This window comes from Crocodylus porosus, unplaced genomic scaffold, assembly GCF_001723895.1.
Source record: "Crocodylus porosus isolate Cpor-Errol unplaced genomic scaffold, CroPor_comp1, whole genome shotgun sequence".
Lineage (NCBI taxonomy): Eukaryota > Metazoa > Chordata > Crocodylia > Crocodylidae > Crocodylus > Crocodylus porosus.
In genome coordinates, this window is record NW_017728931.1 from 27809327 (window position 1) to 27834804 (window position 25478).

At 43.3% G+C, this 25478-nt stretch overlaps 1 protein-coding gene across 3 annotated transcripts in view; it reads left to right on the forward strand.

The window, feature by feature from the left end:
• Positions 1-1856: 1856 nt before the first annotated feature.
• LOC109316410 (solute carrier organic anion transporter family member 1C1-like) overlaps positions 1857-25478 on the forward strand; it is a 69994-nt gene continuing 46372 nt past the window's right edge. Inside the window, exons 1-9 of one of the 3 annotated variants that reach the window (XM_019544467.1) lie at positions 1857-2060; positions 4754-4899; positions 5525-5666; positions 5808-5940; positions 6722-6852; positions 12163-12309; positions 17536-17634; positions 19873-20118; positions 24084-24248. In XM_019544467.1, coding sequence (XP_019400012.1) covers positions 4789-4899; positions 5525-5666; positions 5808-5940; positions 6722-6852; positions 12163-12309; positions 17536-17634; positions 19873-20118; positions 24084-24248 — 1174 coding nt within the window. In that variant the 5' untranslated portion in view covers positions 1857-2060; positions 4754-4788. Of the gene's footprint in view, positions 2061-4749; positions 4900-5524; positions 5667-5807; positions 5941-6721; positions 6853-12162; positions 12310-17535; positions 17635-19872; positions 20119-24083; positions 24249-25478 lie in introns of all 3 variants that reach the window. The other 2 variants (XM_019544466.1, XM_019544465.1) reach the window with 2 other exon arrangements.

Here is a 25478-nt window from a genome sequence, read left to right on the forward strand (position 1 = left end):
AATCTAATAAATAAAAATGTAGTGAAGTAAAGCATTATCTGATTTAATTTATTTAACCTTTTTCTCTGGAGAGATCCCTAATATTTTAAATAATATTTTAGTGGGGTTTTGCTTTGCATGTTTTAGTAAGAACATTAAGAACCAGGAAAAGCTAGCTTTACTTTAGCTAAACAAGTTTATGAGCTGAACAGACAATAGATAACTTTATTTGGAAGCCAAACTCAGTTTTATAACCCTTAATCTGAACTTTCAGGAGTGAAAGATTTCAATGTACACATTCTTGACTCAGTTAAAAATAAATTTTGCAGAAGGATATGAAAGATAATATTAAAAGAATACCAATTAAAGAAAAACTCAATGAGCCTTTACAAATACAAGTTACAGCTGCTGTATATATGGTTATGCATAGAAGAAATAAGTTGCAGTCTGATTTGGTTACACAAAACAAATATTGGATCACAGAACACACAATAAACTAAATCACCTCAGTGAAGATAAATTCAAGAAAAAATATCAAGCAAAGCAAATAATCAAATATTATAAATAAATAGAACTATAATCATCATACTATAATCTGTAATGGATTGTAAAAATAAAACTCCATCAAAGCTGTGAACATAATAAATGAATAGATTATCTGCAGTTAACTATTAAGCTTCTGATAAAAACGCCCACTCAAATCTTATAAACTCTTTTACAACTTAATTTAGTTTTCAGGATTAAATAGTAAACTGTCCAGTATTTCTCTGACTCAAATGAACCACTAGCAAGCCTCTCATCTGTTGATATAAAATCTGTAGTTTTGATTATACTTATAAGCAAGAGCATTTTAGAGTTTTCCTAGTTTCAGAAATCCAGATCTTGTTGCAAAGAACTGATAGCTGATATGAAGACATTCAACAGGTAGAACGATATTTTTTCTTTAATAGATATAGAAGTTATGGAAAAGGGAAACAGTTTTTACTATCTTTGGAACTCATTTAAGAATAATGATTTCTTAATAGAAATGAAATATTTTTTTTCTCCAGACTCTGGCAACAGTTGGCAGACTACTTTTCTTCTTTCAGTTGCATTTTCTTGATTGCCTTTCCATAAGGGCTGGACTGACTTTCAGATCACAATGCTTTATTGCACAAGCTGCTTCTTTGAAGACAGCGGTGACAGGTGGATAAAACAATGTATGAGCTCTCCTAGATTGGGCAGCTGACATTTTAAACTGGTTAGATTTGCAGGGTATTCATGAATATGAGAGCCATGCAACCTGCATTCCTTTTGCTTGGTGACACTGCTACCAGAGCACTATCTCCATGGGGATAAATGGAGCTGTATACCATTTTTATGCTTCCTACATCTCTAGTTTGGCTCCTGGAAGAACCAGGCTCCTCTTAACTGCTCTAATTTACACAGACTTGTAACAGCCTCCAAACACATAGTGCATTTTTCCTGAATGCATTAGGAGTCCTGCGTATTCCATTCTAACCAAGGCAGCTTTGCTGGGTCTTTGCATCATGGTTGTGACTAAAAGGATCTGTATGCCATGGTCTCTAGATACAACTCTTTATAGTGAATTCAGCCCTCAGTTCTCTGCTGAGATGTCCCTCCAGAATTTCCATTAACACAAGCTGCAGTGTTTGTGATACAGACACTAGGAAACTGAGACTCTCATCAAACTATTTTCACGCAGGCCACCAAACAGCTATTGCATAGCAGAACTTTCACTTTGTAAGGGCCCTTAATCCAGCTTTAGCATTTACTCTAAAAAGAGAATGAAGAAAACAAGGCTTTTGTTTGTTTGTTTTTTTCCTGGAGAGGCTGGTACTACTTGTGTTCTTGTTGGCACAATGCCAGATTTATGACACGAAGATATCTCCTTTCTTCCAAAAAGCTTTTGCCTCACTGGCTTGAGGAAAGTACTGTAAAAAGGAAATCCAAGGTTTAAAAATTTTGTAATGTATTTGCTAATTTTTTTAAAAGTCAACCTGCTGGGTGTAACTTACTTTGGCTCCTTGCCTAAAGCCATTGGTCACTGAGAAGAACAGCCCGATGCAGAAGTGGCAGAGGTAAGTTCTTTTTCTTCTTCCTCTGTTTCACTCCATTTGCATTTATTATATTTCCCACCCCTCTTTTTATGTGTTTTTTACCTGCTCCAGGAGAAAAAATGATTTAACACTGTAGGTCATGGTCCTGTGTATAGTTGTTACTTGACCTTATGAGAGAGCATTTAAATTCACAAAAAGTACAATAGAACTGCGATAAATCAGATTTTAAAAAAAAGGACAAATATTGCTTGCAGTGGGGTATTTTACCTCACCGTACCATACTAAGTTATTGCTAGAGACTGATTCGAGCATGAGCTAGTGGCATTTTCATTGTTTTACTCTTAAAACAGGGGCTTAGTTTGTCAGTAGTAATATTACACACCAGTCACTAAATATTTTACTGATTTCCAGGAACAGCAGGAAATGCCTGCATAGTGTTTAATGTTAGCATTTAAAGGTGAATTCTTACGCATAGGGAGAAGAAAATCACATAATAAGTTAAACACTATGTGCCTAACTGGGTCAGGTATTTTGCAAGCCTAAGTTAATCAGCAGCAGAAGATAAGTAAATATGGAATGTATTTACTTTGGAAGACTATTTCAGCCAATGTCTTATCAATTCTGGGCCATGTCTGACCACACAATATGTCAATGGTCAAGCGAATGCCTATTAGATTTGAGCTGCAATTCTAACTTGTTTGATATACTCAGTAGCACTTAAGACAACATTTTCAGAAGGCTGGACATCTAAGCTTGGGAGTCTGTGTAGCTAAAATGTGACTCTGGGCTTTTCTGAGTATTTATGGAACATTCAGAAAAGGAATGGAAGTCACCTTAGACAGCTATCAGACTCTGGTTGGAAAAGCAGAACAAGAAGGTGAAACAGGAATAGGTTAAAGAGTTGGGTGATCATTCTCAATTTTCAGTGTTTTCCTAAAACACTAGCCACAAAAGCACATGCCTATCTTTTCATCTCTTATACAACTCATCCTAAAGCAATGTCTGAAAAGTCCATGATGCCCACCTGGCTAAAACTAAATGTCTCAGTTCCCTGCTCTTCATGCAAGGAAAGTCATGCCCTCATACAGAATTTAGCCCTCATACTTTCTTATTTGCTAAGGTTTCAATGTCTTCTTTTGGATCCATTGGTTTCTCTAGAGTTGGTTTGTCAACATAAGCCTGTTTAGATAAGGCCACCTCTTCTTTCTGAGGCCCCGTGTAAGTGTTACATTTCTATTGGGAGAATTATTGTTTTCCTGGTACAAAGGAGATGTCTACAAGCATTCACTGAATTTCTCCTAAGGAAAAAACACCCCCAGGTCTCAACGAAGAAGATCTCTCTTGCAAAAGAGTTTTTTTCACAAAAGGGAATGCTTGTAAGCCTGTCTCCTGGTCTGGTCTGAAAAGGAAGGGGATCAGCAACAGCTACTCCATGACTCTTCCCTAATTTGGGGATTGCCTGGTTTAGGGAAGGACAGGGGGCTTTACCCCACTGCTCTGTCCCACTGCCCTCCCAGCCCAGTGACTACTCCTTGCCTCTTTCCCAGGACATTCTCTGGTTTGGAGAAGAGATGGAGGCAGGGGGAGGTTGCCAGGCCTCACATTGCCACCCCTGGACCCGGATGAGCAGTGGGGGTGGGATAGGGGATTGGAAAACCCCAGGGGCCAGGAATTGGACTCAGGGAGACTGTCCCCAAGCCCAGTTCCCTGGCCACAGACTTAAATGCTGCCCCTGCTACCCACCTGGGTAGTGGGGGCAGGGATAACAGAGCTCCAGGAGCCAGGACTGGGGAAGCTGTCTGTGCCCCAGTTTGAGGCCCTGCAGGCTTTAAATATCACATGTGCTATTCAGCTGGGTGACACAAAAGGTAGTTTATTAAAAGCTGGGGAACCAGGACCCAAGGTCAGGGAAACTCCATTTCTGGCTTCAAATTGTGCCCCAGCAGGAGAGAGGGCAGGCTGTTAATTAATGGGCTTCCCTAAAGGCAGGGTTGGCCCAGGGAATAGCCTTGTAGTACACCTTAACTAGAGAGCTCACCTGTGTAGCTCTCCAGACAAGGGACTGGAACAAATGTACACCCCAGCTTCCAGGCTATTTTTTCTGTAAGAAATTCTTACTGATAGAAATGAATGTCTGTACGCCGCTTAGAGCATTCTAGTTAAGAAAGTCTTTTGCAACATCATTAAAACAGTGCTACAAGTATTACCTTCTCATGATGTAGTTTCATGAGAAGTACTTATTGAAGAGAAGCATTCTCCTTCTAGCTTATATTTTTTCCTAAGGCACCTTTCTTTGTCCTATCATATCCCTTCTATTGTGTTGTCTCTCTCCTCTTTTGTCAGTAATAATTATCTGTCTGTTTTAGGTTCTGATCTTGCAAACATTTAGCCCACAAGTCACTTACTTTTTTTGTTCCCCATACAGATATTTATTGACTGGTTTCAAGTTATCTTGTGTTTGATAAGCTATATAGATTAAAATGTGAGATTCTGCATCTATTAGGCATGTTTTTCTATCTTTACATTAATTTGGTGACTCTCCTCTGAACTTTCTCAGTTCATCAGTAACATCCTTGAATTGTGAATAAGAATAGGGCCTCTCATTTGTAAATCTCAAGGCAGGGTCTTTCCATTTCACCAGTTTGTAAAATACCATGCATACCTTTAGTGCTACATACAGAACAACAACTCACATTGATGTTTTTTCCAGACAGGAAGGCATATATGTTTCCATTCTAGAGGAGCAACCATGGAAAAAAGAATCATTCCTGACCAAATCAAAGACAAATCACTTTCCCAAGACAAAAGTGTTGGGCCACTTCCTCCTAAAAGAATACATCCTACTTTTTCAAAGTTAAAGGTATAAAAGATATCACTCATCACATACTAACTTTAAAATATTGAAAATGATGATTTGATATTTTATAAAGATCCAGTGAATTTATATGGTACTACTTTATGCTATACATGAGAGATAAGAAAACATTACAGCTTTGGATTTTGATCCCAAGCCTAATGAAATCAGTGAGAATATTCAATGTGTTTCAGATCAGGATGTACTGTGGTAATGGTGTAGCAGTAACAATAATGAAAAAAAAACAGCTACATCATTGTTGTTATTGTCATCATCATGAGTTTTATGCATGAAAGTTCTCAGGCAAGAAAATGGCTAAAACACAAATAAAGCTGGTAGACAGTGACCTGTCCAACAGCCCTTCTCAGATTGGACATGAAAATATAGAACATACTCAAAATTAAATTCAAATATTTTTATAGCAAAGCAGGAGTCTTTGTAAGTCAACTCAATAATAAAATACAATCTCTGCTTTAATGGAAACTATTGAAAAAGGCTTTTTACATAACAACTATGGGAGAACAAAGTATCCAATCTGTGAATTGCCTCTCAAGATTACATGAATAAACCATTCAGGTGTTGAGAAAAAAAAATTGTTTTTCATAAACTCTTTTCCCCCCTTTTTCTTCAGCTATTTCTTGGGGCACTAGCATTTTCCTTTTTTGCAAAAGGACTTTCTGGAAGCTATGTAAAAAGTATATCAACTCAAATTGAAAGGAGATTTGAAATCCCATCATCACTTCTTGGTATTATTGAAGGTAGCTTTGAGCTAGGTATGTGCATTTCTCTTTCTCAAAATACAAGTATGTGCCTTGGTAATGGAGGCAGTAGAAATATATGGACTACTAGCAATAATTATGTTTTGAATCTGTTATTCCTTTGTAGTTTTGCTTACATATCTTCTAATGGCACAGGTAACTTAATGGTGATGATACTGGTGAGTTATCTTGGACCAAAAGTTCACCGTCCAAAAGTAATTGCTGTTGGATGTCTCATCATGTCACTTGGAACATTTTTATCAGTGATGCCTCATTTCCTAATGGGACGGTAAATATGGCTGATTGGTACACTATGCACCATTTGGATGTGAATTATTAAAGTGGATTCCTTTTAGCATATTTGTACTAAGCTGAACTGCAAATTGTAGTTTCCTCTGAATATTGGATCAGTAGCATTATAGGGCAGATATTTTGCTATTCATTGACTCTGATTTATTTACTGAAAGCCTGTCCTCAGCTTCTCAGCACTCTAGCTGTTGTAGCATCAAATTCAGTTCAGGCCAACTGCTTTTCAGACAGATTTTGCAATCTATGCTGAGTTCTTGGGCAGCTGTGGTTAGCCTATGATTCATACCAAAGTTAGTCATGGCTGTCACTACAATGTAGGTATACCGACAGATGCTGTAAAGGACAACTGTGCTTTCCATGTGTGAACCATTGACCCTCTTGCATACCACCATCAACAGCAGACCATCTCTCCTTTACTCTTCTGAATGAAGACTAGTTCAAATCATCCAGCTATTTGAATGTGTATCCAAGTAAAATACTGGAATTTTATAGTCAGAATTACCTTTAAAAATTAATGTGGCCAGGGCTGGCTTAGGGAGTAGGCAGCCCCTAGCTGTGAAGGCAGCACTGTAGTCCCCTTTGGAGGTCTTTCAGAAGCTATCAATTAGTCTTTTTGGGGTGAACTCTAAATTGTGGTTCAAGTACCTATAGGAAGGGAGACTTGATGTACAGAGACATTTCCTGAATGCTAAGGTCATATACAGTATTTGTAGAGGACAAGTCTTTATATTTCAACTATAATCTACATAGTTGTTTTCCAGTTATAATTATGAAAGAATATCCATTTCTGTCAACAACTCCTCAACAAGTTTTTCAGCGTGCTCCCCAACATTATCTCTGCATCCTTCAGCTTCAGATGATATGGAAGCAGCTGAAGAGCTGAAAGAGTCTGGTAAGCAAAGGCTCTATAATTCAAATTTCTCTTAGTTATCTTCATTTTCTATTTTTATTTATCACTAAAGGAGCCTCAATGCATGCACACGTGGAGATAATGGAAACACTAATATGTATGTATATGGTGCTTGAAGAGACAATATGGAGTTAGAGGCCAAATCCAAAAAAAGATTTAGGTGTCTAAATTGGGCTATAGGTGGACTTTAGGCGTGTGCATACATTAAAAATTCAAATCCCCAAAGCCTCTGCTTAGTGGCCACCTAACTCCGGGGACAACTAAATGCACTAGGCACTTCCCTTTTGGATCCAAAGTTCCATACGTACCTGTAATGCCTTCTGCAAATGTCTAGAAGTGCCCCAATCTGAGTATCTAGCAGGTGCTTAGCTACTGTCTAACTCCATTTCCATTTAGAAACAATGTGAGAAAATGCCTAAGATCCTTGAAAGGCCGAATCATGGTTCATGCCTCACAGTTATGGAATTCAACTGGGAGAGTGGTGTTTTATAGCGTTTATATGGTGTGTGTGTGTGTGTGTGTGTGTGTGTGGGCATCTTAATTAGCAAAGCTCTGAGAACTGTGCTAATTAAAAGTTCCAAGAGCATCATGTGTATCAGCATCCCTGCACTGAAAAATGGTGGCCGGGTGCTTTGAACTAAAGTTCGTCAAATAAGCTTTAGTTTAAAGTGCCCCACTGCCATTTTTCAGTATGGGGATGCTGATACATGTGACGCTGGAGGATGCTGGAGCACATTAAATTTCCATGCTCCAGCAAACTCAATTAATCAAGTGCTTTGATGTGCTAGAATTACAATGCGTCAGAGCAGGCTCCCTGCATGTGTATAGGAGCCCTTAGGTTCTTATTCCTGCTCCTAAGGCTGAGTATTTTACATTAGGTTATAAACAGACATTGTCACTGATGCCATTGTTCCACAAGCTTAGGCCTCTGCTGTTTCCAGAGTTTCAGGGACCGGGTCCTGTTGGTCAATAGTGCCAAGTACCATGACTATAGGAGTTCTCTCACTTGCACATGTGCACCCCAAGTTGGTGTGTGGCAACCTGCAGCCACATATCCTGAGTTGGGGTGCAGGAGTGAGATATACCCCATGGGGGGTAGGGGGCATAGTTCCTGCACTTGCAGACAAGTGCCCTGAATTGGGGTATGGCAGCCTGATATGTGCTGCAGGAATCCTCTGCAAGGGGATTCCTCAAGTGCGCCTCTGTAAACACACCCTAGGAATGCCCATGCAGGAGAATTCTTATCATACACAATAAGCATTTAGGCTAGGGACAGACATTCAAAAAGCCCAAGTCTGAATTGATTCAGTCTTTGCAGATTAGTTTAACCTACAGAGATTGAACTGATTTGCAAATGGATAGATGTTCACTTTTGATTCAGGAAATGAAGGTACATGTCTGCAGTGGCTCAGGATAGAAGCTGGGGGGCACTAGAGTGATCCCTCCCTTACCTTCTACCATGCTGAGCTGGATGCCCCACCCTGCCTGCAAAGTCCCCAGCTGGGGTGTGCCTGGAGGGGGAGAGGGAAGCAGCCTTCACCAGGAATTTCTCCCCCCACCTCCCGTGTGTTATTCAAGAAGCAGGAGTGTTGCCAGCCCCTGGCTAGCACTCTCAGGCAAAGGCGGCAGTGGGAGGGGAGCGGAGGGAGGACTGCTTGTGTGGAGTGCATCCATTTATTGATGATACTGAGCTTTTCAATATCCATCTCCCTGCTTCTTCATATTGTCTGCAGCAAACTGAGGGCACTCACAGGTCCCATGCATTGCAAACCAAGTCATTTCTCACATCTCTCTCTGTCCCTTCTTGAACATTGTCAAACTGCGGCCTTTGAAGCAAGCCAGCATCCAGCAGGGAGCTTATCAGATCATCAAGAAAACCAACTTCTCTCTGATTTGTTCAAGCTCTTCTTAAACATCTTTTTCTAAGGCATTTGTAAGGAAGAATGGAGGGACATTACCAGCTGGCCTGCTGATTAATTCCAAAAAGGCCTAAGTGGACACTGTTCTGTCTGCCTTTGTTCCAGTGAAATTGGAGACACGCACACATAGATACCTCTTAGCTTAAGCTAGCATGGGGATAGCATGACCATGACCAGATGCCAGCTGGGATCAGTATTGCTGGGGTCCATGCTGTGGGAGAGGGGAAGGAGGGAGGGGGGGATGCCCACCTCCTTCTTGAGCAATGAGCAGCAGGGACAGGGTGGGGCAGGGGAAAGCCAAGCAGATGCTGCTGTGCCTGCTGTCTCCACCTCCTTCTCAGTCAGCCGGACCTCTAGTTAGGGAGGAGAGCGGTGGGGCCAGCCCTGTTATCTGGAGCAGACAGCCCAGCCCAGCCCAAGGCTGAAAAGCATGCTGTGATGCTGGGGAAATCTGATTTAACATAAACCAGGGGTCTGGGACACAAGGTCCATAAACTGGTTTGACCCAAATTACTTAAGTCTGATACTACATTCAACCAGGTTTATCTTAAACTCATTTTGGCCATTTTGAAACTGGTTTATTTGCACTGAACTTATGTTCTGTTACAGGTTTAAACTGGCTTCTGATGACTTAAACCAGTTTGTGTATAATTTCTGTCCTTAGCCTTAAGGAGTTGCTAATTGTGACTACTTTTGGTTACAGCAACATTTTTGGGCACTAGGACATCTGTTTGTATGCACTTGTGCCATTGTAAACATTTTTGTGGTAGCACTAGGGCAGTAACATAACTAGGGGTGGGCAAGAGGGCACCCATTGAGTCTGCACCCCTGCAGTATTGCCATGCCAGGGACTTTGAAACAGTTCCCAGCTACTATTGCTTTAAGAAGGTGGGCAGAGCACATGACAGCAATTCAGTTGGGACTGTTTAGAAGTTTCTAGCTGTGTAAGGGTGGTGCCCCTTCCCCTGCTCGCAGACCTGTGCCTCCTTCACCCCTGCTTTCAGAACCTGCAACCTGATCCCTACTCCCTCTCAGAACTCATGCCTCATGCCTCCACAATCCTCAGAATCTGTGCATTTCCCCCCCACCTCACTCTTCCACATGTTTTACCTTAGGCAACAGCTTAGCTTGTTACACTACTGCACAAGCGTGACATCTGTTTTGTGCCCTTAGACAGTCAGTCATACAGACAATCAGACTGGGCCCTGGCTGGGAAGGGGTGAATGCACTAGGCCTCTGCGAAGCAGCAAGTATACAATTTAGATTCAGCCAATTTGGAGGAACGGTGATTCGATTCAGTGATTTGAGTCACTGTCCTGATTTGATTTGGCCTAATCAGATTTGAAGATTTGGTGCTGATTCAGGAGATTTGGCCATAGACTAAACAGGCAGCAGTCCTTGAGGACACTGGGCACAGCTACCTCCAGCTGGTACATCTGTTGTGGTGGAGCAAAGGGGTGTGGGTGGGGGCAGATCAATGCCCCAACAGCAAAGGAGGATTGGGGCTGGGACAAGCTGCCCAGCCAGGGCTTGGGGGTGCAGGACTTGGGGAGGAGGGCTCCCACCACTGTGCGCTGCCATGTGCTGCTGGTCCAGGAGGACATGGGAGCAGGTATGTGCCCCCAGATCTGTGCAGGCTGGGCTGGGCTGGGCTGCACCCTGGACAGTCAGTGAAAGCTAGTGGGAGTGGGGGCTCTGCCCTGCCACCACTTGTCCAGCTGAGCCGGCAGGTGGGGGTGTGTGATGCAGGCACAATTCACTCTGGGTGGAAGACACTGGGAGTGGGGGCTATGCCCTCCCACAGCTCACCCATCCAGGGTGGGGAGGTGCGGTACAATGCCACTGTGCTGCCTCAGACAAGTGGTGTGCAGTGGTGGAAGCTGCTCCAGCTTCCTCGTGCCTCCTGGACAAGCCACAGCTTTGCTTGTCACGGCTGGGTGACAAGCAGCAGGGCAGGGCTGGCAGCAGGGGCTATGGGTAATTTTAGGGTGGCTGCAGTCCCCCCCCATAGACCTCCCCTCTCCACTGTGCTCTGTGGGGCAGGCGGAGCCAGTGCTGCGCTCCAGGCTGTGGCTGGGGCTAGCCACCTAGAGCACAGCCTTGGCTTGACCTGCTCCGTGGAGTGCAGCCTGGTGGTGGGCAGCTGGGCTAGCCTCCCAGAGCATAGCCCAGCCCAGCCCACACAAATCTGGGGGCACATGCCTGCTCCCATGCCCTCCTGGACTGGCAGCACATGGAAGCACACAGTGGCGGGAGCCCCCCTCCCTGAGTTCTGCACTGCCCTGGCTGGGCAGCTTGTCAGAGCCCCAATCCCTCCCACTCTGTGGGGGCATTGATCTGCCCCCAGTACACCCCTTCCTTCACACCCTCTGCCCACCACAAAGACTTACCAGCTGGAGGCAGCTTTGTCCAGCGTCCTTGGGGACTGCTGCCTAGTCTATGGCTGAATCTCTGAATCGGTGCCGAATCTTTTCTGAATCAATTCGGAGCCTTCCAATTCAATTTGGACCTTTTAATGGGTCTCCTGATTTGATTTGGATTTGGAGATTCAGCTGCCAAATTGGGCTGAATCTCCTCCAAATCAAATTGGCTACTGAAGCTTCACACAGCCCTAGGATGCACCTCCTTTGCAAACCTGACACAGACCTCTGTGCTCTGCATCTCCTATTGATTAATTCTAGGCAATTCTCTCTTTTAGGTGGCTAACTATACACACATACTTCTCTAGGAGCATAAGTGTTTGACTCTGCATTTGGGATTCTATTCTTAGGTCCAGATGCCCACAGCTAGCTATTGCAGCACTGAATTTGTAGGTGTCTAAGTTCTTTATTAGATCTGGTTGTATGTGTAAAAGTTAGCCAGATTAGTGTTTCCCATTGTTTACCTGCATATGCAACTTTTTGTGTTTCTACTACTGACTTGGAAAGAACATGTATCAATGGCCACAATTAAGTAAAGAATCATGCCTTATGTTCATTATATGTCCAAATGCCCTTGATTTCTGTCTGACTACTTTCACAAATAATCACAATCAGGTCCCTTACTAGGTCATCCTGCTTGCAAGGTTGCTCCCCTTTCCCAAAAATTATTGTGGGAATTTCACTGAGGCATAAAGACACTTGTTATGGTATCACAATGGGTGATATTGTAGCAGAACACTAATGATTTTTGTCCAGAAAAAAAGTCTTCAGGAGATGGTTTTCTACATTCAGTCTAAGGTTATACTTCCAGAAGGAGTAAAAGAGGTGGAAGGAAAAAAAAATGGGAATGAAATCCATAATGGATGTTTAAAGGGCACTATTTCAACTTGCATTGCAAAGTGGTGTTTCTGAAAGCTCTGTTTTAAAAAAATGTATATGTTGATTTCTCGCAGAATGTAAGAAAACAGCAAATTCCTATCTGTGGATGTTTGTACTCATGGGAAATCTATTACGTGGAATTGGGGAAGCACCAGTTATACCACTGGGGATTTCATATATTGATGATTTTGCCAAAGAAGAAAACTCAGCATTTTACATAGGTAATCACTCAAATTCTTTTCATTAGCACTTCTGTACCAAAATTTAAGCATAAAATATATTCCACCAGCTATAGTCTGCATTACTGACACTATGAAGATAAGCAAGGAATGCTAAAGATGTTCCATGCGTTCCTTATTCCCAATGGCTCTTTCAGCATGGATGAGTTTGCTGCTTGTAAGTACAGAAACTGTGAGTGGTCTAAGTGGGCCATGAAAAGCTACAGGTGGCTTTAGAACTACAAGATGAGTATCCCACTCTACAAAATGAATGGTGAGAGATCATACGTGCATACAACAGAAACAGGAAGCAAATCCCCCACCCCCACCCCTTTTCCCCTATCCCACTCTTTTCCTTTAAGATAGTGCGATAATTATTATTAAATGTAACCAAAAGCAGTCAGAGGCACAAAAACATTGGTTTTTGTAGGCATCATAGAATAGATACATTTGCCTGTCATGTTATGTTTTATTACAGTCTTTCTTTTATGCAGTAACAGATTGACTGGTGATGACACCCTCATGTTTTATGAGCAGTACCTTATTCCATAAAAGTCACATTGCCATCAATGGGTACTCTTGAGGAACAAGATACTGTTCAGTGCAACTCAGGGTATATGGATCGGTGTGACAGGGTGCCGTTTTGGCTGCATTTTTTTTTTTTTTTTTTTTATGTATAGGCCGGTGTGTGTGTCCCCATCAAGTCTTGCTGAATTTTCCTTCTCTGGGGATCAGCTCTCCCCCACCCGCCTCCTTTTACTTTCCTGCCATGACTTGATCTTACTTGGTTCTAAAAAATAAAAGAGGGAGGCTGACCTACAGGTTCCCAGACAGGCTACAGGCTCACCACCTGTAGGATAATGAGCTGTTGCCTTAATGGCAAAATGCATGCTCCTACCTCCCTTTGACATGCCCCGTGCCTCACAGATGTTTTACAAATTTCTCTTTATGTTGGGGTCTCAGCTGCTGTGGGCTTACCTCCTCTCTCTCTAGCTAGGCCTGTCAGTCAAAACCCACTAAGCAGGGCTTGACTCTGAGGCTCTAGCTCTCTAACTCATTCAGGCTCAAGGCCCTCCATTCCATGCTCTCCACAACACCAGGTCTACTGGTCCGTCTACACTGTGCCCCTGTGGTGCCAGGCTGTGCCAGCCCTCTCTGGCTTTGCCCTTTTCTGTAGTTAGAGCCTTTCATGTAAGTCCACCCACTAGGCTCCTATCTTCCCTTCAAGTGACTTTGGGCTCATGACCCTAGTGCTGTACCCCTAGTGCAGCAGGGCTTCTTGAGCCCTCTATCATGGCACCCCTTGGCACTAATGAGGCCTCCTTCTCCCCTACAGCCTTAGCCCCAAACCACCAGCATTTCAACATTAAATGTAAACCATGGGCCCCCTATGCCCATATAATGAAAAAAAAAAAGAGAGACAAAGTGCCCACTTACATATGATTATGCTTCTGTCTCACAGCATGGCATATTCTTCCCAAGGAGGCTGCTGCAGCTGCTCCATAATCGTCAGGAGTCTCTCTTTCTGCTGCCTCTCTGGCTTTGTCCACTTGAGGTTTAGATGGTTCTGGCCTTCTCTTTCCTGTCACCTGACCAGCTGGCAGGGCTTGATCCTTAACCCCTGCTCAGCTGGCCAGCTGCACTGGGAGGGTGCTGGGGTGGGGAGGATGGGACACCCACACGCTCAGCAGTGGACCAGGATATGGACCAGAAGTACTTCCAGTTTCGCTGCTGAGCACACAGCTGGGGTGGGGGGGGGGGAGCATATTCCTGTGGGATGCTCCATCTGCCCCACCATCGCAGCAGTCACAAGCTGCGCCTCATACCTCGAGGTATGTAGAAAAAACATTTAAAGCTGTGTCTATGTCCAAATTATCAAATCTTTCTGAATCTCTCTGAATCAATTCAGAGGGTTCCGATTCAATTCAGAAACATTAAAGGGTCTCCTGATTCGATTTGGATTTGGCCACTGAATTGGGCTGAATCTCCACCAAATCAAATCAGTGACCAAAGCTTCACACAGCCCTAATGTTTATATTACACATTAGATAGTTAATATATAGATATTCTGTTTATTACCTATTGCATTTTTAGAAGATTATTAAGAGATCTTATATCTTTGGGTGAAACCTTTCTTATTGAAGTTGAGTAAAAGCTGACATAAATAATTACATAGAGAATGAGATCCTGGCCTATTTGAAGTTGATGGGATTTTTGTGATCAACTTCCCTGGGGACAGGATTAAATGCAAAGGGCCTGGTTTTTCAATGAACTACACCAAATTCTACTTGGTGACAGCAGCATGGAATTGGGTAGATCCAAGGGAGTGCAGTGGTGTGCCTGCACCTCACCCCCTTTTGAACTGGACCACACTGAAGGAGCCTCTTGGGAATTTTTAAAATTCCCAATCAGGTAAGAATCTTCCCCACTTCCCCTTTGTGCTCAAAGGCATGCCCTCTCCCCTCTCTCTCCCTTCTCCCATTTCCATATCTGCAGCTGTTGCTTTTCTTACTGTCCTGGGGGTGGAGGAAGCTTCAAAGCTACTCAGCCACAATGTAGCTGAGCTGGAGAGGGTAGGAGTGGCTTTGAAATTTGTGCCATCCTTGGGACAGTGAGGGAAGCAGTAGCAGCAGGCTGGTGGGTGAGGGGGAGAAAGGAGGGGAAAGGGATGTGCATTTGAGCACTGACAAGAAGTGAGGAATTCACATGTGTTTGTAGGACTGTAAAAAAGTCCCCAGAGGCTCCTGTGGTGTAGTCTGTTTGCATCGGTGGGTTGCTGGGAGGAGGGAGTGGAGAGCAAGGGTGCAGCCACCTCTGAAGCACAGGTGGCTGCTCCTGCACTTTCCCTTTGCCAAATATTGGATCCACCCCTGTGAGAGCATACTGTTTCACGATGGACACTTTTGATCATTAGCTGAACAATCACTGTATTAAATGCATAAAACTGTGCACTTGTCAGTTTAGCCAGACACCTTGAAACAATATCTCCACATTTTCTGATGTAAAGCAAAGGGATGATAATGCCAAGTGTGCCTGGTCAGACAGCCTTTTATATTCATTTGGTCAGAGATTCTTTGTCGCATTGATAATAAAATAAAGAAATTACTTCAGGGTATAAGTTTCAATGTAGCTGAACATAAGCGGTGCATGCCCCCTGTGGTTGGAGGGGCACAGTGGCGGCGGGAGCATGGCAGGAGTGGTGGGAGTGGCAGAAGCATGGTGGCAGTAAGCGGGGGAGCTCCCATAGCCACCGCTGGTGCTGTCGGTGGTGGGGAGGGGTGTGGTGGTGAGCACTGACCAAGCGTCACTGACCACGTGCAGATGCCAGTGGCAGCATTGGCAGTGGCCTGTGGGAACCGTGGACCACCAGCAGATGCCACCAGCGATGTCAGCAGCACCTTTTTACAGGGGGTGCACTGCCACACTCGGGGGTGCACGTGCACCTGTGTGCACCCCCTACGTGTTGCCCCTGCAGCTGAATGATCTGGGCAGGTAGTCTCACAATGGGTTTTTGAAACCCAAATCACTCACAAACTTTATAGAGTTTTATCCCCATTCGATTCCTTGCAACTAAAGATCAGCATAAAGAGAAGGGGAAACCTTACAGAGGCTGTAGGAATTGCCTTTGAAATATTTTTAACTAATCAGTAAAACCATATTGCATTATATTTCAGTTAAAAATATTTCAGCAAGATGCTGTGTGGGCCTTTCAGGCTTGTACTAAACCTTGCTGCTTGGCCATCTGCTGCTTCTTGCATTTCATCCTCCTCTGTCCCTCTTCTACTCATGGACTAACCTTAGGGTTACTGTATTTCCGAAAAGAGGACACCTGTGGGAGGAAAGGGGTATATGATTGTGGGGGGTGGGTGGCAGTGATATGCCCATGCCCTGCCCCTGCCCCTCACTCCCAACCCACAGTATCCCACCCCCAAGACCATGCTGGTGCCCCTCACTCCCAAACCGCAGCTCCTTGCTGATACCCTGACCCACAACCCCATGCCCTCCCCTCCACTAGCCCTGCTGATGCTCTCTACCCCCTCCAGCCTTGCAGCCCATGCAGCTCCCTGCTGCCCCCAAAGAACCTCTTCATCCTGCTGCAGGCCCAGCACTGGCAGATACGCGTGCGCGCGTGCACACACACGCACACACACACACACACACAGGAGAGCACTGGGGGATTGTGGTGAGCAGTGCATTGCATAAATATTGCATATAGTGTTATAAAATGTAGCCCAGAGAAGTTCCTCTTTCATTCAGGTACTTTTTTGTGGTGCTTCTGCTGTTTTTGTATCAATACAGGGGCAAATGTCTGCTTGAACTGTGTGGCACTTTGAAGGCATTTGGAGCACTACAAATGTAACATTTGTCCATGGCCTCTGTTGGCTGTTTAGTTTGTGAGCAGAGACCTGGGGAGAAATTTGACTTAGTGAAGTCAATAGCACAATTCCTACTGACTTCAGAGTCATAACTTAATCCCTTGCCTTCTTGTTTCTCTACTAGCTGACTTTTGCAGCAGCTGCATTAGCTGCTGGTTTTTCTTTTTCTCATATTCCCTTGCATTTATGATGACCTACACTCAAATACAGGTATCTTAATTCTGCCTATTATAGGTAGTCACTGAGATCTATTCTCCTTTTCTAAATCTGTATCTCTTTACTTATATAACACCTATATCCATAGTGTGCTCTGAATTATGAAAGGACATAAGCACAAACAAGGTACTCTTATTTAAATTTATGGCATGAATATACAGTATAGGGAAAGTTGTGTATCCAATGGTTACATTAACTTCATGCTACCTCTTGTAAATGTAATCGTGGCCCGTGCAATGTGTAGAAAACTATACACTTATTAGTTATATTGTTAGCTGAACAATACAACTGTGTACAGCTGAAAAAAGCAAACATGTTTTATTTTAAAATCACTGTCACACACACTCCTCTTTTCCTGTATTATATCATAGCCCCTGATCCTGCCAGGTATATTACGTGTACGTTCATACGAAGCCATATCAACTTCAGTGGGGCTCCACAGGAGTGGAAAAGTCTGCTATTACATTGCAGAAAGCAGGATCTGGCTTTAATTTTTTAAGCAGAATTTCTAAAATGTATACGTCTGACATGGATATGGGCATGTTATAGGCATGGGTGTTATTTGCAGAATAATTGTTATGCTTTTCCACATGCAGTGTAAAAGTTACTACATTGTCATATTTTTCTCCTGTTACAGGCATGGTAAGAACAACTGGAATGGTTGGACCTACCCTTGGCTATCTGCTTGGAGCTTTCTGTGCCAGCCTGTGGGTTGACATTGGAATTGTGGATCTGGGTAAGAAACAGGAATGAGGCATTAGTTGATAAGTGACTCAGCTATTCAATATGTATTCATAAACTGTTTTCACATAGCTATTCTAAAAAGGGTGCTTTTCAAAAGCTGTTACTGTTTCAGTAACAAATATTATTGCTGTTAGAGTTATTTATAAGCTAGAAACCTCTAGAAATGAAGAGAGCGAGAAGTGGTGGAACTGTATTAAACAAACATGTAGTACCTTCCAAAACTTTGGTGGTTCTCCAGGTCATGGAGAAATGGACAAAGATGGATATTTTATTGCCCAAATCTCATGACTCATTTCAAATTTTGAGGCGAGCTTTGAGCTCCATTAGAGCTAAGTACGAAGGTTTAAAAAACCTGACACAAAATTGATTCATTCTTCACAGTGTTTTCAAAGCTGTGTAGATTGAATCAATAACAAACTGAACTGATGTTCAGTATTCGGGTCGCCAAGACAGGGAAAACACAGCACTGGCCCAGAACACAAGCTCAAGTGCACCAACCCACATGACCAAGGTGCCCAAGGCTGCTGAACCCAGTTCAGTGGCAGCCCAGGTATGATTGGCAGGTAGGGCCTGTGGGGTGAAGCCCCCATTGGGGGTCTTTTCTTCTGCTCCACTCCCAGCAGCTCGAATCCAGGCTGGGATCATCTCAGCCCTGCCCCTTCCCCAGTCTTCCACATCTGAGAGGCTGGGAGGGAAGGTGTAGGGCTGGGAATGCACTCCCCCGGCACCAGTACCAGCACCCCAGCTGGGCTTTGCTTGGCACAGAGGAAAAGCGCTGGGGGACTTTTAACTTCTCCACAGCTTGAGCTGGGCTAGGATCACCCCAGACCTACCTCCTCCCCAGCTAGCCTTCTGCCTCTTGAGATGTGTGTGAGGGTGGGGAACATACCCCCCCACCAGCCCCTCAAGCTGAGGTCTGCTCCATGCAGTTGGGAAAGCACCCACCAGAGGGCTTTTCACCTCCCTGCAGCTTGGGATTGCCCCAGCCCCACTCCCTCCTCAGCCATCTGCTTGGAGGTGGGTGGCTGGGGAACTGACAGGGCTGGGGTGATTCCAGCCCAGCTTGAGCTGCAGGGGGGTGAAAAGCTCCCCTGGTGGGTGCTTTCCTCCTGTTCTGGGAAGACAGGGGAGTGCATTTCCACCCTGGTTTCTATCCTCCTGCTTTCTGGAGGTGGACAGCTGAGAAGAGGGCAGGGCTGAACCAATCCCAGTGAAGCTCCAATCTGGAGGGGGGGAGCTCCTTAGTGGGAGGCTAACCCCCCCACCTGGAAGATCTGGGGTAGTGAGTGCCAGGTGGGAGCAGGGAGGGGTGCATTCCCCCCTTCTCTAGGAGGCTGAGGGGGAGGGTGGTCCTGAGTTAATCCCAGCCCAGCTCACTAGTCTGCAATGGGGGGAGCAGAAAGCCCCCACCAGAAGGGTTTTCCTCCTCTTCCTGTACAGAGTGGGGCTAGGGTGGCTGGGGGTCCCTTCCCCTACCCCACCCCTACCTCCTGCTGGGCTGACAGGCTCAGGCACAAAGCAGGCTAGGGAGAAGAGGCTTTAGTGCCTCAGCTCTGTGACAGCTTGGGGTGGGAGTGCATCCCTGTTTCATGGGAGCAGACAACACAGCCTAGGGCTGCAAAGCATTCTGGCATGCAAGGGGATGATAAGTTAACTTAAGACAGGAAGGGATCTGGAACAGAAGTTCCTTAAACTGGTTTAATCTAAATCACTTAGATCTGATACTACATCCAATCAGGTTTATGTTAAACTGGTTTCAGCCATTTTGAAGGTGATTCATGTGCACTGAACTTCTGTTCTGTTACAGGTTTCCAGTCACTTAAACCAGTTTATGTGTAACTTTTGTACCTAGCCTTAAGAGAGACTGTTTTGTTTTTTTCCCCCTTTTTCCTTTTTGCTGTCTCCTGCCCCCATAGGAAAATGCTGCAATGGCAGACAACAGAAAGGAAAAGTTGTAAAAAAATGCAGAGGGGTATATTGGTCCTTGAACAGAAAGACAGGAATTTCTAATTCTTGGATGCACAGTGTGTTCCTCCATTGACTTAAGTCTCCTATGGAATATGGTTCTATTAATTGTAAATGTTTAAATGTTGGCTATAAATATTCATTAAAATAAATTGTAATTACTTTGTTTACCAAAATATATAATATATTTCAATGAACTAAGAGAATAAAATCCATTGTGTGATCTTTCTCTCTTTCCGCCTCTCTCTCTTTTTTTTTTTTAAAGATAGCCTAACCATAAATCCTAAGGATACTCGTTGGGTTGGTGCCTGGTGGATTGGATTCTTAATATGTGGAATAGCCAACTTCCTATCTTCATTGCCTTTCTGGTTCTTACCTTATTCCTTACCAAAAGAAGAAGAAAAAAGAAATACAAAAGAGCTGAATATATCATCTGTAACTGCTCAAGTTGATTACTCTGCAGTAGAGCCCCAAATTCAACCAAAGTTAAAGTTCTCAAAGGCAGTAAAAGGTGACAGTATATTTCTTGTCGTATACATTCATGTATTGATTCTGTTTGTACAGCCCCTGCAATTTCCACTGGGCTGCAGTGGAAATGGTAAATAGTAGTCTTCCTATGTAGGACAGTGATATCCACTAGAGAGATTGTACTTCATGTTCCTTTTCCTGGTGATCCACAGAGAAGTTATGACTTCTACTACTTGGTTAAATCTGTATGAAATGCTGACTGTCCAGTCACTATTGTGCAGTCATTTAGGATGTGTATAAACAAGTATTAAATGACAGCTCTGTAACCTGTGTTATTGCACAGTAGTGCCAACGAATGGCTTTTTTGTGCTACTGATTGCACAGTAGCCCAAGATTACTGCCTAGTAGCATTGTTTCTGCCATGCAGTGCTACTGCATATTAGTCTTGGATTACTGTGCAGTCAGCATCTCATGTAGATGTGGCCCCTGAGGATTATTAGATCAGGGTGTTACTTTTAGCTCTGAAAGTGTCCATTCTAGTTCTCAGTTGATAGCACCTTATTATGCTGCCAAGTTGCATTGACTTTGGTGGAGTTACTGATGCTTTAAACAAAGTCAGAATTAGCCCCATGATATGCTTCCTCAAAAATGTTTTTCCTCTGCTCAGACTCTACCCTTTTTTAATCTGGTCACCTGTAAGAGGGTGGAGACATTAGAGGTCTTAGATACATAGGTTTTACAGTCCCTAATGCTTTACCTTACTTGTGCCCATACCTTGTTTCCATTTGCAATGGGGGGGTGATGGACTTGTTCACTATGCAAGCACCTGCAGATTAAACAACATAGTTAAAAAGCTGTTGAGTTCATCATGGCCACCTTGTCTTCAGGGCAGTCATCAGGAATAGAACAAATAGATATGTTTTATTGACAGACCCCTTATAAAATTAGCTAAAAAGAAAAATTCTTCTGCTACAATAGTAATAGAGTCTGTATTGTTAGAGCCACAATAAGTTAACTCTTCCTTGCACAAGCCTGGCATTCCAACCAGCTGGAAATAGTAGAACTCACACAATCTAGGCAGGGTATTCTGACAGTTATAGTTAAGAATACAATTTTTTTTAACACCTGGGATTCACGGGCATTTGAAATAAGGAATTAGATATCATCTGTAACCGATTTGTGTTGGAATAGTTGTTATGTTGATACCAACTGTAGCAATTCACAGCTGACTAGACAAAGACATCATTTTGCCAGGTGCACTATCTGCATTCAGCCTGAAGAATGTATAGGCCAAAATCTTTGGCTCATGAAAGTAAAATTTATGATAATTTTAGTTCTTTACCACATGAGGACAAAGAAACTCTCCATTAGCTGAGGGAATATTATTGTTTGTATTCTCTCTATTCAACTCCTATATATAAAAGTAATAAAAAAAATGTTACAAATTAGCTTTTTCCAATGGAAATTTGTTCATTTGTTAGTGGGAAATTTTCTATTTTATTTTAATTTGGGGGGGGAGGGGAATAATAATTAAAAAAAATTGTTTTCAGTAAAGTTGAAATGTTTATTTCCAACCCTTTAATCTTAGGTTTTACATTATGTTTTGTTGTCATATATAATAGATGATTAAATATATATATATGTCATATATAATAGATGATTATGATTAAAAAACAGGATTTTCAATAGCAGGATTTTCTTGTTTTAATAATCAAACCCTTCAGAATTTTCAACTTATGATAAACTTCACAATTTAATTTTCATTCTGAAGAAAATAAATTTGGAATGTTTTAATTTCCCCAGAAGTAGAAATTTTATTTCTGAGCACCTCTAATTACAGTTTCACACAGATTTGAGCCGATTTAACAATTTACCCCTGTCTGAAGGCAAACATTTCCAAACGCGCGCGCGCGCGCACACACACACACACACAGAGTATGCCACAGTTAAAATGCTTGGATTTGCATTCTAGCCTTGCCTGCTTTTCAGCTAGCAGTTAGACTGTAAATCTGATTTAGGCCTTTTATAGAATTCACATAATCAAACTTTTAAAAGGAGGGCAGAAAGTTCGGAGTTATAAAGGTTTCATAGCTCTGATTCACCAGAGAGTACCTTCAATACATGTCTGGGGTAAGCATGTTTCAGACTGGTGATACTTAATTCCTTAGCTGATTAGGTGGTTAGTAGCCACTTACGGGTGGTGATTTGGTGACTTACAATAGATTCACAGACTGGAATAAATAGGAATGTGAGAGGAACATGGCAACCCTTGTAAAAATCTAATAAAGAAAGGCAAAATATTACAGCATGTGCCCATTCTCCATACTATCTGTATTCAGTTTCTTACTTCTTTAAAATGGTTCTCTGCTCTTGAGAATGATATTGTAAATATTAGGGCTGTGTGAAATTTCACCAGGTGTTTTGTTTCGAAGCTGTTTCGACATGTTTTGAGCATGAAACAGCAAAATCTAAATGAAACAAAAGGCTTTGAGACAGCTTCAAAATGAAACAAGGGCACTCAAAACATTTTGAAAGTTTTGAAATGCTTTGTGTTTTGAAGCCAGGCTTACTTGGCTTCAGTGCCAGTCCCAGGTGGCAGAGGCAGTGTCTTTGCATCTGATGTGCAGATCTGGGGGCCTGCATCCCTAGGAAGGCTGCCGGGCTGTGCTGGACTCCTCCTGGTGGTGCAAGCCCCTGGATCTGTGTACCAGATGACAGGAGTCTGCCACTGTCACCTGGGATTGGCAGTAGCATCAATCTTCCTGCCAGTGCTGGTCCCAGGCAGCAGTGGCAGCCTCCTGAAATCTGGCATGCAGATCAGGGGGCCCAGACCCCGCAGGAGGAGTCTGGCATGGCCCCACAGCCCTCCCAGGGGTGCAGGCACCCGGATCTGTGCACTGGATGAGAGGAGGCTGACGCTGCTAGCATGTGTCAGGAGTTTTGCTTTGAACAGTTTGAGGTGCAGTTTCCCAGAAACCTCTGCACCTATCTCCTTGAAACTTGGTGGTGAAACAGAAGTCGAAATGAAATGGTGCTGGTTTGCACAGCCCTAGTAAATATATTTGAGATCTGTCTTTCTTATGTTTTGTGGGTGAGGGGAACTTGGGGGCAGGGAGGGAGGAGAATACTTGGTATTTTTATCCCAAGGTAAAAAAATAAAACAAAGGTCAACTTTTCTGTTGGCTGCATTTAACTAAAGTCAATAAAATTATGCTCCACTAATTTAACAGGCATCACAAACTTTAAGAAGGAAATTTTCAAGAGCACAAAAGTGTCATTAAGTACACAGGTTGAAACTGTTCAGGTCCCAGTACTTTCAATTGTGTTTTTAAATCTCTCAGCAATAACCTACAACAAGGTGCATGCTCCCTAAATAGTAATGAGGCCAACTGAGGTTAGAATGGAAAATGAAAAACTGAGGCTAGAATGGAAATGGAAAAAGTAGAATAAAACATTTCCGTTCCAATTTCTTTCAGTTATAATATTCTTAATCCTTTTATCAATGTGATATAGTATTGTCACATTGATATATAATTTTTAAACACTTACCCTAAATCAAGCATGGAAAAGTAAAAGTGGGAAGTTCTTTATTAAAAATGCCTTTTGATAGTCTTCAGTGTAAAAGTGAGAAAAAAGTGACCTCGCAATATGATCATTAGTTTAATCGGGTTTATATATTCAATACAGACACAGTGGGCACATGTATACAAGACACTAACTATGCAGTAGCCTAATAACACTGTGAATTAGTGTGCCATTCAAAAACCATGCTAATATGTTACTGCTCAGTGTTATTTGGCTACTGCGCAGTAAGCATCAACATCCCCCCTCACCCCCACTGGTGATGCTACACAGTAGTGCAAGTTACATGTTCATTAATGTGCCCTAGTTACTGTATATACTGCAGTAACTGGGGCACATTAATGAACATGTAGACATACCCAGTTTTCCTTATGTGTACATCATGTTTAGCGAGAGATCTGACATAAACCGTTTTTTCCCCTACAGATTTCCTACCAACTTTGAAGAAACTGCTGGGCAACCCAACCTTCCTGGTGTTCTTGCTCCTCACTATTTTTCAGTACAATTTTATGGTTGCTTTGGGAACTTATGAGCCAAAGTTTATGGAACAGCAATTCAATGTATCCCTGTCAAATGCCATCTTTCTAATTGGTATGTTTCACTACTTTTCAGTCTAAAAGTAAAAAAGGAAACTTTTTGTTACTTTCCCTTCTGGTTTTGAATTTAAAGAAGGTTTTTTATAAAGGATTTCTTAATTTATTTTAACCTTAAGTAGAGAATAATTATTTGCCTACAATACTACCAAACTTCTCTATAGTCCTTCATTTAGTAAATTAGCTGATAATTGGTGTGGTGGGAAATTTTCAGCTAATTTTTTCAATGAAAAATGCAGTTTGGGTTTGATCAAATAATTTTGGTAAATGCTATAAATCTTACTGTTACTCTAAGGAATTAAAAACAAAAAGAAAGTTTTTCATGGAGACATTTTCTTAATCGAATGTTTCAATTTTTCAATTTGACATGCCATTTTTATTTTAAAATGTACTTGAATTTTATAAAACATGAAAGCATAAGCATATTTTTTTTCCTCGGGTGATTTCATTTAATCCAGAATTTTAAAGAATTTTTTCTTAACTGTTATGTTCTAAAAACTTTGTTTCTTGGGTGTGTCTGCATGTGCAATTAATGCTTATTGCACTAGAGTTTACTGCTTCTGTGCATGCCATTTGAACATGTGCCCAGGACCCCAAAACACTGAGCTGGGTTGGAGCAATCCCAGATGGCAGGAGGTCCATGGGGTTAGCTTGCCAGACCAGAGTTGCTTCAACTCAGCTCAGCATGCTGCAGAGGGGCTGGCTGGGGCATGAGTGTGCTCCAGTGAGGGTCTAGCCAGCAGGCAGCCCCCACACTGAAGCACTGTGGCAGGATGGCCTCCAGGGGTGCCGTGACCTCCCCCAGTGCCCTACCTACCCGTGCCAACTTGGGTCTTGAATGCACCCTCTATCTCGCCCGCCACGTCTTTGATCTTATATTATTAATGGGAGGCTGCCTTCCTGCCCACTGTGGCATGGTGCCCGCCTTACGATGCCGGGACTCTACGCCCTATCCGTGCCCCCTCCCGGGGTCTTGCTCACCATCCTCGCCCCCTCCCGGGGCCTCTCACCCATAGACAGTGCCCCACTGGGGCCTGTGCCTCACGCTTCCCGCACCCTCGCCCCCAACCGGGGCCTGTGTCCCGTGCTTCCCGCGCCCACACTGAGGCCCTTGCTCACGCTTCTTGCACACGCTGGGGCCTTCTACGCCTGCGCTTGTCGCGCTCCCGCCCGCGCTGGGGCCTTCTACGCCTGCGCTTCTCGCGCTCCCGCCCGCGCTGGGGCCTTC